At 44.1% G+C, this 12,585-nt stretch overlaps 1 protein-coding gene across 2 annotated transcripts in view; it reads left to right on the top strand.

Moving 5' to 3' along the window:
- Positions 1–12,585, top strand: part of ESPL1 (extra spindle pole bodies like 1, separase) — a 548,935-nt gene that overhangs the window by 518,855 nt on the left and 17,495 nt on the right. For both annotated transcript variants that reach the window (XM_030198173.1, XM_030198172.1), the window contains exon 29: positions 10,348–10,431. In XM_030198173.1, the coding sequence (XP_030054033.1) occupies positions 10,348–10,431 (84 nt within the window). The remainder of the gene's footprint in view (positions 1–10,347; positions 10,432–12,585) is intronic.

Below are 12,585 nucleotides of genomic sequence, written 5' to 3'. Positions count from 1 at the left end.
GGGTAGGGCACACAGAATGGCCCTCTTTGCGGATGATGTACTGTTGTTTGTTACACAACCCCAGGTTTCGTTCCCTCACCTGATGAGCACTATTGCGGAATACTCGGCAGTGTCTGGGTTCAAAATAAATATGACCAAGTCAGAGGCCCTGAACGTTACCTATGAAGGTTTGGGACGGGCCATTGCAGCGGATTTGGATAGATGGGGGGGATATGGTGTTTTCATGGTTTGGACGAATAGCCATAGTCAAAATGAACGTTCTTCCCCGGTTGCTCTACCTCTTTCAAGTGCTGCCTGTGATGATGCCCAAGCGATTCTTGGCAGCGTTACAAGATAAAATCATGCGCTTCGTCTGGGACAGGCAAGCGACCACGCCTTGCGCGTGCCTTCTTATACCAGGATAGAAGGAAGGGGGGGTTAGGAGTTCCGAACCTCATGTGGTATTATAGAGCGGCCCAGGGGAAGGTGGCGGTAGAATGGTATCAAGATTACCCAGATAGGCAATGGGTGGCTTTGGAGCAACATTCATTCGGTCAAACTCCCCTGGGAGCGCGTATGTGGATTCCAAAGCCCTTTCGGAAACTAGGGGTGGGAGAATGTCCGACTATTAGCCTGACTCTCCACTATTGGGATAGCCTTTTTCCACAGAGGAAATGTACACTTTCTCAGTTGTCGCCCATAGCCTATAACCCGCTCTTTTTACCGGGACTTGAGACAAGGGCATTTACACGATGGTATGATAAAGGCCTGCGACACTGGAGCCAAATGTTTGAGGAAGGGCAGTTGTTGTCCCTCCAGACTTTGCAGGCTCAACACCCTGAGGTGAAGGGGGATGCCTTTGCGTACCTTCAACTGGCCCACTTCCTTCAAACAGAGGCAGTGAGAGTCAGGGCCGCCGGGGGCCGGGCCCGGGACAAGACCGCCCCCGGGCCCCCCCCCCCCCACCCGAGATCGCGTTGCGCCCCTCCCCACCCGAAGTTGCCGGGCCCCCCCTCCACCCGCTGCCGGGCCCTCCGAACTAACCTGAAGCGCCTTCACGTTCGCATAGCAGCAAGCAGCATCAGCAGGGCAGACCTTCCTTCCGTGCCCCACCCTCGCAGACGTTACATCAGGCGAGGGCGGGACACGGAAGGAAGGAGTGGCCTGCCCTGCTGCTGCTGCTTGCTGCGATGCGAACGTGAAGGCGCTTCAGGTTAGTTCCGGGAGCTACGGAGGGTGGGCCGAACTGCAGCGGCGCTGCCCCCCCCCCCCCCCCCCTCCGGAGGCCCGGGCCCGGGGACTTTTGTCCCCCCTGTCCCCCCCTCTCGGCGGCCCTGGTGAGAGTGGTCATAAAACGGGGAAAACATAGCTTGGCGAACATCTGTGAAATGACGACCTCCACTAGTGGATTAATTAGTAGGCTATATAAATGCATCGGCGAACAACTCCCAAGTTATTGTCTTCACAGGAAGAGCTGGAGTAGAGAGCTTGGAGTGACCTTGGGGGAGGCGGAGTGGGAAAGAATCGAAAAGAGGGTGGAGGGGAATGTCTATTCATGTACCCTTAAAAGAAAATGCTGTTAAAGTTCTATTTCGCTGGTATCTCACCCTGGATCGATTACAAAGAATATACCCATCTACCCAGAGCTTCTGTTGGAGAGGTTGTGGTCACAATGGGACATATATGGTGGACATGTGGTAAAGTCAAAGCGTTTTGGAAAACTGTCCACAGTAGGTTGCAATACTGGGTGGGTAGTACTTTTAGGTGGAATCCAGAAACTTTTCTGTTCTCTGTAAAGGCAGCTGGGTTAAAGCCCCAACAGCAGACTCTGGTGAGATTAGCGGTTGGAGTGGCCAGAGTGACTGTAGCGTCCTCTTGGAAACAGAAGGGGGTGCCCTCAGTTAAGGGATGGCTTTCCAAAATGAAATATGTCTATGAAATGGAAAGGCTACTAGCAGAACGCAAGCAGCAATTGAGCAGTTGGCAGTCAGTAGTAGTAGCATTTAGGGCACCTTTTTATGACTGTTATTGAAACAAGTCCAGACCAAAACATCCAACCTTTAGCCCTGAATGTTTTTGATTCGTTCCATTATGGCAGAAAAACGCCTCAAGTTGTGGGAACGCCCAAATGCAGCCCCCAGTATGCCCCCTTGTCATATGGATGAACTGCACAGAAAAGTCTTTAAAATGTGTTTAGAAAATAGCAATTTGGATGTTTTTGCAAGAAAAACGTCCATCTGCCACTTTGTGCCCTTTTTTGGATGGTGTTTTGAAAATGAGCCGCTATAATGTTGCAACTGACAAAAAGCAAATCTGTTTGCCCAATTCTCTCCTATCCAAAATTGGAATTCCTCAAAGGTTAGTAGTAACCTTTCTCCAGTAGTAATGTGTTATAACAAATATTACTCCAGCCTATTACCAGATTCAAATGTTATGTTTCTCTGAATGAAAGTAAGTCATTAACAAAAGGGTTCCCCCCCAATTGCTGTATAAGTAGTTTCCATGCCTCTCTCAAAGGATGCAAAATAATACTATGGCCTAGTTGATAGAGGAGTCTCCTAATTAGAACTTGTAACAGTGAGAACAAATTATAAGGGCATAATGTGCCGTTTCCAAATCCAATGGGGTATATCTCTTGAACTATGAAAGAGCCAATCCCTAATATGTCTCAACAAACGAGCATTGTTATATCAACATTAGGGTGACCCATCCCACCCTGCTTCCAGTTGCCTAAAAGATGAACGGTACGTTAATGCATCTCAAGTCTTTTTGCAGCACACTTAGCAGCAACATTTGCAGCATATGAAGCCACTTGGGAAAGATGGGTGGATACCAATGACATAGGAAAACGTGGGAGAGAGATTCTGGAAGCCAAATTTAGTCTCTTAAGTAGAATGCTCAAATCCAGATCCACACGCAGGGCCCAAGAGACAGGCAGAGCTCTGGAGTCTCAATGCGTGGATCAGACGATGGTGCAGGGAGGAGGGTTTTAGATTTGTTAGGAACTGAGCAATATTCTGGGGAAGGGGGAGTCTATTCTGAAAGGATGGGCTCCACCTTAACCAGGGTGGGACCAGGCTGCTGGCATCGGTATTTAAAAAGGAGATAGAGCAGCTTTTAAACTAGAAACGGGGGGGAAGGCCGACAGTCACTCAAAAGAGCATGGTTCAGGATAAGGTATTTTTCAAAGATATCACCAAAACAGGGAAGATAGGGTAGCCTGATAGTGAGGTTGCAAAAGAAGACCATAGTAGATCAGATATCCTTAAAAAATAAATAAAAATCAAACAAAAGATTGCAAATTAATACTGTCAAGTCCTAAACCTGATGTAAATAGGAACAACAAACATAGTTTGTATGCGAATGTGAGGAGCCTAAGAAATAAGATGGGAGTGTTAGAATATATTGCACTAAATGAAAAATTAGATATAATAGGCATCTCTGAGACCTGGTGGAAGGAGGATAACCAGTGGGACACTGTCATACCGGGGTACAAATTATATCGTAGTGATAGGGTGGATCGAATTGGTGGAGCGGGGGGGTAGCATTGTATATTAACGAGAGCCTTGAATCAAATAGATTGAAAATTCTGCAGGAAACAACACTTCTTGGAATCACTGTGGATTGAAATTCTTCTGTAAAGGGGAAAAGGTTAGTGATAGGAGTGTACTACTATCCGCCTGACCAGGATGAACAGACGGATGCAGAAATGGTAAAGGAAATTAGGGACGCAAACAAACTGGGCAACACAATAATAATGGGTGATTTCAATTACCCCGATATTGACTGGGTAAATGTAACAGGGCATGCTAGGGAGGTAAAATCCTTTGATGAAATCAAGGACAGATTTATGGAGCAGCTGGTACAGGAGCCGACGAGAGAAGGAAAAATTCTAGACCTAGTCCTTAGTGGAGCGCATGATCTGGTGTGGGAGGCAATGGTGCTGGGGCCGCTTGATAAGTGATCATAATATGATCGGATTTGATATTAGCTTTGAAGTAAGTATACATAGGAAATCAAATATGTTAGCGTTTAACTTTAAAAAAGGAGACTATGATAAAATGAGAAGAACGGTGAAAAATAAGCTTAGAGGAGCGACTGCAAGGGTCAAAAATGTAAACACTATCCTGGAAGCCCAGGCCAAATATATTCCGCGTATTAAAAAAGGAGGACGGAAGACCAAACGACAGCCAGCATGGTTAAAAAGTGAGGTGAAGGAAGCTATTAGAGCTAAAAGAAAATCCTTCAGAAAATGGAAGAAGGAACCGACTGAAAATAATAAGAAACAGCATAAGGAATGTCAAGTCAAATGCAAAGCACTGATAAGGAAGGCTAAGAGAGACTTCGAGAAAAAAAATTGCATTGGAGGCAAAAACACATAGTAAAAATTTGTTTTAGGTATATTAAAAGCAGGAAGCTGGCAAAAGAATCGGTTGGATCGCTAGATGACCAAGGAGTAAAAGGGGCGATCGGGGAAGACAAAGCCGTAGCGGAGAGATTAAATTCTTTGCTTCGGTCTTCACCAAGGAAGATTTGGGTGGGATACCGGTGCCAGAAATGGTATTCGAAGCTGACGAATTCTCTGTAAACCTGGAGGATGTAATGGGGCAGCTCTACAAATGGAAGAGTAGCAAATCTCCTGGACCGGATGGTATTCATCCCAGAGTACTGATAGAACTGGAAAATGAGCTTGTGGAGCTATTGTTAGTAATATGTAATTTATCTTTAAAATCAAGCCTGGTACCAGAAGATTGGAGGGTGGCCGATGTAATGCCAATTTTTTTAAAGGTTCCAGAGGAGATCCGGGAAATTATAGACCGGTGAGTCTGATGTCAGTACCGGGCAAAATGGTAGAGACTATTATTAAGAACAAAATTACAGAGCATATTCAAAAGCATGGAGTAATGAGACAAAGTCAACATGGATTTAGTGAATGGAAATCTTGCCTCACCAGTCTACTACATTTCTTTGAAGGGGTGAACAAACATGTGGATAAAGTTTAGCCGGTTGATATCGTGTATCTGGATTTTCAGAAGGCGTTTGACAAAGTACTTCATGAAAGACTCCAGAGTAAATTGGAGAGTCATGGGATAGGAGGTAGTATACTATTGTGAATTAAAAACTGGTTAAAAGATAGAAAACAGAGAGTAAAGTTAAATGGTCAGTATTCTCAATGGAGAAGGGTAGTTAGTGGGGTTCCCCAGGGGTCTGTGCTGGGACCGCTGCTTTTTAACATATTTATAAATGACCTAGAGATGGGAGTAAGTAATTAAATTTGCTGATGACACAAAGATATTCAAAGTTGTTAAATCGCAGGAGGATTGTGAAAAATTACAAGAGGACCTTAGGAGACTGGGCGTCTAAATGGCAGATGACGTTTAATGTGAGCAAGTGCAAAGTGATGCAGGTGGGAAAGAGGATCCCGAATTATAGCTATGTCATGCAAGGTTCCACGTTAGGAGTCACAGACCAAGAAAGGGATCTAGGTGTCGTCATTGATGATACGTTGAAACCTTCTGCTCGGTGTGCTGCTGCGGCTAAGAAAGCAAATAGAATGTTAGGTATTATTAGGAAAGGAATGGAAAACAAAAATGAGGATGTTATAATGGCTTTGTATCGCTCCATGGTGCGACCGCACCTCGAATATTGTGTTCAATTCTGGTCGCCACATCTCAAAAAAGATATAGTGGAATTAGAAAAGGTACAGAGAAGGGCAACGAAAATGATAAAGGGGATGGGGCGACTTCCCTGTGAGTAAAGGCTAAAGCGGCTAGGGCTCTTCAGCTTGGAGAAAAGGCGACTGAGGGGGAGATATGATAGATGTCTATAAAATAATGAGTGGAGTTGAACGGGTAGATGTGAAGCATCTGTTTATGCTTTCCAAAATACTAGGACTAGGGGGCATGCGATGAAGCTACAATGTAGTCAATTTAAAACGAATCGGAAAAAATGTTTCTTCACTCAACGTGTAATTAAACTCTGGAATTCGTTGCCAGAGAATGTGGTAAAGGCGGTTAGCTAGTGGAGTTTTTAAAAAGTTTGGACGGCTTCCTAAAGGAAAAGTCCATAGACCGTTATTAAATGGACTTGAGGAAAATCCACTATTTCTGAGATAAGCCGTATAAAATGTTTTGTACTTTTTTGGGATCTTGCCAAGTATTTGTGACCTGGATTGGCCACTGTTGGAAACAGGATGCTGGGCTTGATGGACCTTTGGCTAAGTATAGCAATACTTATGTACTTATGACCATATGAATAAGACTTATTCTGCCTGCCTTTTAAATTTTCCTCCTTTCAGCTTTTTCTTGTCATCTGGAAAAGTTTGTTTAATCCCTTTCAAGTATTTAAACATAGGAAAACTATAGAACTGAACATCTTGTATCTCTCCTTTCCTCCTGTCCTCTAGGGCAGGGGTTCTCAACTCAGTCCTTGGGACACACTTAGCCTGTCAGATTTTCAGAATATATGCAACGAATAAGCATGAGCTAGATTTGCTTACAATGGAGGTACTGCATGCAAATTTATCTCATGCATATTAATTTTAGATATCCTGAAAACCTGCTGGCTAGGTGTGTTTCGAGGTCCTCGGGACACACCTAGCCAGCAGGTTTTCAGGATACCTACAATGACAATATATATTGTCTTCTGGCACACACACCCCTACTGTTCTAATCACTTTTCTCTGAGCCATGTCGTCTCTTTTTTTTTTTTTTTTTTTTTAAGTATCCTTAGTGTGAGATACAGCCTCCAAAAACTGCACCCTGTTGCATAGCTTCTTAGGATTTCTGTAACCCAATCTTGAGCCATTCTATTTTGGTAGGTTAATGTTCAGCAATCACTGCACATGCCCCCCTCTCTCTGGGGAGTACTCTCTATTGAAGAACTTTGCCATTTCCAACAAGGCAAATTTTTACTTCCATTCTTCAGCAATGTCAGTCATGAAAATATTGAACAATCTGCAGCAGGACTGATCCTTGAGGCACTCCACTACTCACCTTTTTTCCAAGTGAATTCAATTTATCACAACCCTCTGCCAGTCAACCATTTTCTAATCCAACTCACCATCTTGAGATGCATCCTCAGGATTTTGTTTATTTATGAGTCTACTTTGAGAAACTTTCAAAGGCTTTGCTGAAATCAAGTACATTATAACCATTGCATGTTCTCAGTTTAGTTCTCTGGTGACCCAGTCAAAGAAATAAGATTTGTTTTGAACAATTTTTTGGTAAAACCGTATTGTCTCAGGGAAAAGGGATTTTGCACTTACAGTGAAAGCAGTGAGCACCTATCTGGTCAATGGAATCACTTTATCCATTTGAGTACTAATCCATCTTTGCTGTTTCCCTCATAGGCCCATCACCATTTCTCTGAGCAAAGCATCTTGAAAAGCATTCATGATCTCTGTTTCTTGATTCTGCAGATCTGAGACATTTCACTCCATATGTGACAGGTTGAGATCTCACCTTTCATTCCTAACTTTTGGTTTATTCATAACCAGATCTTTATCCAGCTTCTCGATTAGAAGATGGAACTTTACAGACATCCAGCTCACTTTCTAAGATAATTCCTATTGTGTCCTCCTTTCTCTAAGCTCCCTGCATTGCAGCCACTCTTTTTCACATACCTGGCTGCACCTTTACCTTGCTAGTCGTATCTATCCATATTTTACAAAGAGAGAGTCTGATATATGGCTGTGGCCCATTCATGGAACTAATTGAACAAAGTGTCTAAATGCAACAGTATCTATCTGCTTTTAACATTAGGGCTTGCACATCTAGCACATTGCTGCTTATTGCTTTCCATTTGTATTCTAGATTGTATTTAAATTTTATGGCATAAGGCATTCCTGATCCCCTGGCTTTTTGCAGTCTTAATAGCTAGTGTGGCCTAGTCCATGCTGGGACATGGGAGAGATGCGTGACTAGATTTCTTTCCATCCCAGGAATGGAAACAATCGTCCATTAGCAAAGAGATTCAGATTGTTGAAATGATCTAAACCTGTCCCAAGGACATATGAAAGAAATATCCACTTTTTACTGCTACATTAAAATCTGCTATGAACAAGGGTCATCCACCAAAATTCTAATAATGTTGGTCTGCATCCCAAATGGAATTGTAGGCAAGCACCTGAGCAATGTAGATTTTTTCCATATGTGCAAATTCAAAAATCAGTGACCCAGTCTGTGAGATCCTTTCCTCATCACATAGTCATCTTAGAATGAGTTCCTTTTAGGGATTCATCATTTTATAGTAAACTAGTAAAAGAGATCCATTTCCAACAGAAATGAAACGGGCGCTAGCAAGGTTCCTGGGCCCCCTCTCTCCTCATAGTTCCAGCACCCCTCCCTGTCCTCCGTTCCATGACCCCCCTCCCCTTCGAGTTACAGGCCCGGCCCTCCCCTTCCAGGCCCCTCCCAGTCGAGTTCCAGGACCCCCTCCCTCCCGGTCGAGTTACAGGTCCCTCCCCTCTCGTCCCCTGCCCTTCAAATTCCATGCACCCACTGTCGTCCAAGTTCTACAACCCCGCGCCTCCCTCCCTCTCTGTCTGTGGCCTCCCAGACGTGTGCGGCTGCCCCTCCCATTCGTAAGTGCCGGCTGTTCTGTAAAACATTTTACCTCATGGCCTGCCGGCAACAGTGAAGTCGAGCAGGGACGGCACAGCGCTTAAGACTGCCTTCACTTTCGTCTTCTGTTTCAGCTCTGCCTCTGGTCCCGCCCTCATTTCCTATTTGTGGAAGGGCGGGACCAGAGGCACAGGTGAAACAGAAGTGAAAGCGAAGGCAGTCTGAAGCGCCGTGCCATGCCTGCTCTACTTCACTGTTGCCGGCAGACCAGGAGGTAAAACGTTTTAAAGAACAGCCGGCACTTAGCACTTACGAAGGGGGAGGGGCTGCCGCAGACGTCCTGCTTGCACTCGGAGACCACAGAGAGAGGGAGGGAGGAGCAGGGCGGTGGAACTCGGAGGAGAGGGGGGGCGTGGAACTCGGACAGCAGTTGAGGGAGGTAGGGGGGCATGGAACTTGGGGCGGTGGAACTCGCAGGAGAGGGGGGCCATGGAACTCGGACGGGAGTGGAAGGAGGGGAGGTAGGGGGTCATGGAACTCGGGGGCCTGATTCTGTACTCGCCTCCAGTGGCTGGTGCTGGCTTCCCTCCCCTCTCACTTCCCATTGGTCCACCCTGTGATGTCATCCCCAGGCGGACCAATGGGAACGGTGTTACGACCCCAGACATCCAGATGGAGGTGCAAATTATTATATAGGATATTTAAAGAAAGAAAGGTAAGAGTTGTAAGCCTTTTTTTCTTTTGCTCTGTGTAGACCAGTGGTTCTTAACTCAATCCTGGGGACATAGCCAGCCAGTCAGGTTTTCAGGATGCCACAATGAATACAGCCTCCATTGTATCAAATCTTTCATGCATATTCACTATGGAGATCCTGGAAGCCTGATTGGCTGGTGTCTCACCAGGACTGGGTCAAAAAGCCCTGGTATAAACCAATGAACAAAATTTCTGCTATGTTGTATTCATTAGTGTGACTTGGTTAGGAACATTTGTACTGGCCTCATCTTCAAAGGACACTCATCTCATACCAGCAAATTCTTGCTCCTCCGTTCTGTTAGCCCTCAAATATTGCAGAATGTAGCAATTTTCCTCTTATATGACAGTTCTGTAGCACTTTTAGACAAATTCTGTATTGAAAAGCACCTGGTCAAGAACTTTGATACCAGTCCTTATATAAAGCGCTCTGCTCTGAAAACCATGCAGTTAATACGGAAGACTGGCAGCATGTGACGGTTCTGCTTTTCTGTGTATAACATGGAAATGTAATCTTGGTTTAAAATTGTTGGAGTTACATAAGAACATAATAAGCATTGCCATACTGGGACAGACCAAAGGTCCATTAAGCCTAGTATCCTGTTTCCAGCAGTGGCTAACCCAGGTTACAAGACTCTGGCAAGATCCCAAAAGATTAAAACAGATTTTATGCTGTTTATCCTAGAAATAAGCAGTTGATGTCTGGTTACCTAATGAACATGGAGAAAAACTTTTCTATTCAATTGAATTCCTTTTATCTATAGTCTGAATGTGTTTGGCAGGTTTGAACTAACAAGTTTTCATTCTGAGTCGCAGATTTTGGGAGCTGACAAGCAGAAGGCGCTCTGCACTTCTCAGAATGCTATGCTGTCCCCCTCCCTCCTCCTCCCCCCCCCCCCCCCCCAAAAAAAAGCACGCACTTCTCCTTGATTCATGAAGTCTGACTAGGTGTGCATGAACCACAAGGTATATAGCCTGATGCTGAGATTGCTTTGTATTATCCCATTAAGCCAGGGGTGTGGCACATCTGAATTTTTTCTGCTAAATTTTGCAGTGAGCCTGGATGGAAGGGTGTTATTGGAAAAGCTCCAGCACCACAGCAGGTCCAGTCTGCACTCTCACAGCATGACCTGTACATGTAAGTATTGCCTGATTTCCTAATAACGATAAGTAAAATCTTGTCACAGCTTAACACAGACTTGGGGAGAATTCTTAATTAGGTCTGTTTTTGTTTCACCATTTGCAGCAAGGCTACACCATACATGTTATGCTGAATTGACCAAAGTGGCTCCTCTTTCTTAGGATTTGAGTTCTCTTAGTATTGGGGTAGTTGCATGATCTAAAGCTGAGGAGAGCTTCCTGCATGAATCTGCTTTTGGTCTCTAGTCACTTGTATGCCTTGCTCCTTGCAATTCTACCAGGAAAAGCTCTCCTTCCTTATTGTCTGTCAGATCAGTCCAAATGAGTGGGTTATGTCCCCCTGCCAGCCGATGGAAATGGAGTGAAATTGAATCACAACGTTTCTCCTCTTATAAGAGGCGGATGCTGCCTGCCACTTTTCAGCATTTCTCTGTCTCCAGCAGATGATACAAAACATGTGGTCTGGTGAAGTAGAATTGCCAGGCCCAAGGGCAGTAGTCTTTGGACCATCCTTCCTGGTGGAACAGGATCCTAATAGAGTTCCCAGGGCAGCAGTCTGAGACTGATTCCCCCAGTTTATCAAGTTCCCAGGGTGGCAGTCTGAGGAATGATTCCCCTGTTCAAGCAGGATTCCTGGCTTTTGGGCAACTGTCTGTAGGCTGATTCTTCTGCCTGAGTATGCTTACAGGACTGTAGAGAAAAGCTCTCCTCTTTATGTTTCAACAATTTTATTGATGGCAATTCAGAATAAGCACATCCAACAATGTGGGTATACAGCAATTCAAATATCAAAGCATATATAATCAAGACAGAATGATAAAAGTAGTCCTCAAGCTTTTAACAGTTTTATCCCCTTACCCCTACCCTCTCTATAGTTACAGGAATTTTTATTGACAACAGCACCCTTATCACCGGTGTGGAATTACCAATCTAACATACTTGCAAGAACCACATATTCCAAAACATTCCAATAGAGCATCATCAGTTGTCCTATTAATATCTTCCCACCCTCCCCATCCATTAACCACCAACTAACTAATAACAAAACTGGTGTCCTTATTTCTAATTAAGAAGTACCCAGCAACAAATCATAACAACTGAATCAATCCACCACCTCCCCAAATCCCCCAAAGCTGTCCTCTTTAAAATCAAAACTTTTTGAAGTGAGAAAAATCTTCCAGAATTTTATGTATTTATTTAATGGAATTTATTGATTGCCTTTATGAAGAGTTTCACCCAAGGTGTGGTGTACAGAAGGTACAGTTTAACATAAAACTTACAATTTTGTTAACAGCATAGTGATATTAAAATGACCAAATATAATCATAAATACAATAAATGAGGTAAACTTGAAAACAGCAAATTGAACCCTAATAGGACTACCATGAAACAGGATCAAAAATATACACATTTAACAGCACTGAAATTCAAATAACAGATTATGATGTCAGCATAATACTAATGAAACATCTAATAAGCATGCATTAGAAGATTCAAATAACTTTGCTACAATGCTAATGCTTTTCTACAATACAGCTTACCATATAGTCGAGAGGCAAGTGCAGATATATAGATGGGGACAAGATGCATGGTACATAGTGTAAACGGGCCCGCTGTTCCAGTAGGTGGGGGGAAGGAAGTCTCCTCCCCACGAATAGCCAGATCTCCACAAATTGCCACCAGTGGATACTTTCAAATATTCTTTTATTTGTTTTCCAAGTTAATGACAAACACTTCAGTCCAGAGCCCTGGGTTAGGGCTTTCCTGGCAGGGCTGTTCTGCCTCTCTTAGTGTACAAGCCAGCCAACCCAAAGTCTCTGCCCCTTTCTTGAAGGGCTGCAATAGTCCTTTGAAAATCCCTCCTTTTCAAAAGTCAGTAGCAAAATCAGTACTTGCCTCCAAGCACATAGTCCTTCCAAAATAATCAAGGTGCAGTTTGGGGGGAACCAGGCTTGTAACTCTTCCAGCAACCTCCTCCAACAGTCAGGGTTTCCCCACAGCAAACAGGTCTAACCCAAAAGAAAACAGGCTTCTCTCTTTAAGCAGGTTTCAATCAAACCAACTTTCAAAATGTTAATATGTGGCCTGGCTTCAGACTTACCACTGGAATAGTGGTGGGCTAAGCTATACAGGCAAAAGCAACTGAAAAGTA

The sequence above is a fragment of the Microcaecilia unicolor genome, chromosome 3, assembly GCF_901765095.1.
Source record: "Microcaecilia unicolor chromosome 3, aMicUni1.1, whole genome shotgun sequence".
Classification (NCBI taxonomy): Eukaryota; Metazoa; Chordata; class Amphibia; order Gymnophiona; family Siphonopidae; genus Microcaecilia; species Microcaecilia unicolor.
Note: the sequence above shows the minus strand (reverse complement) of the source record. Positions and strands in the feature narration are given on the sequence as shown.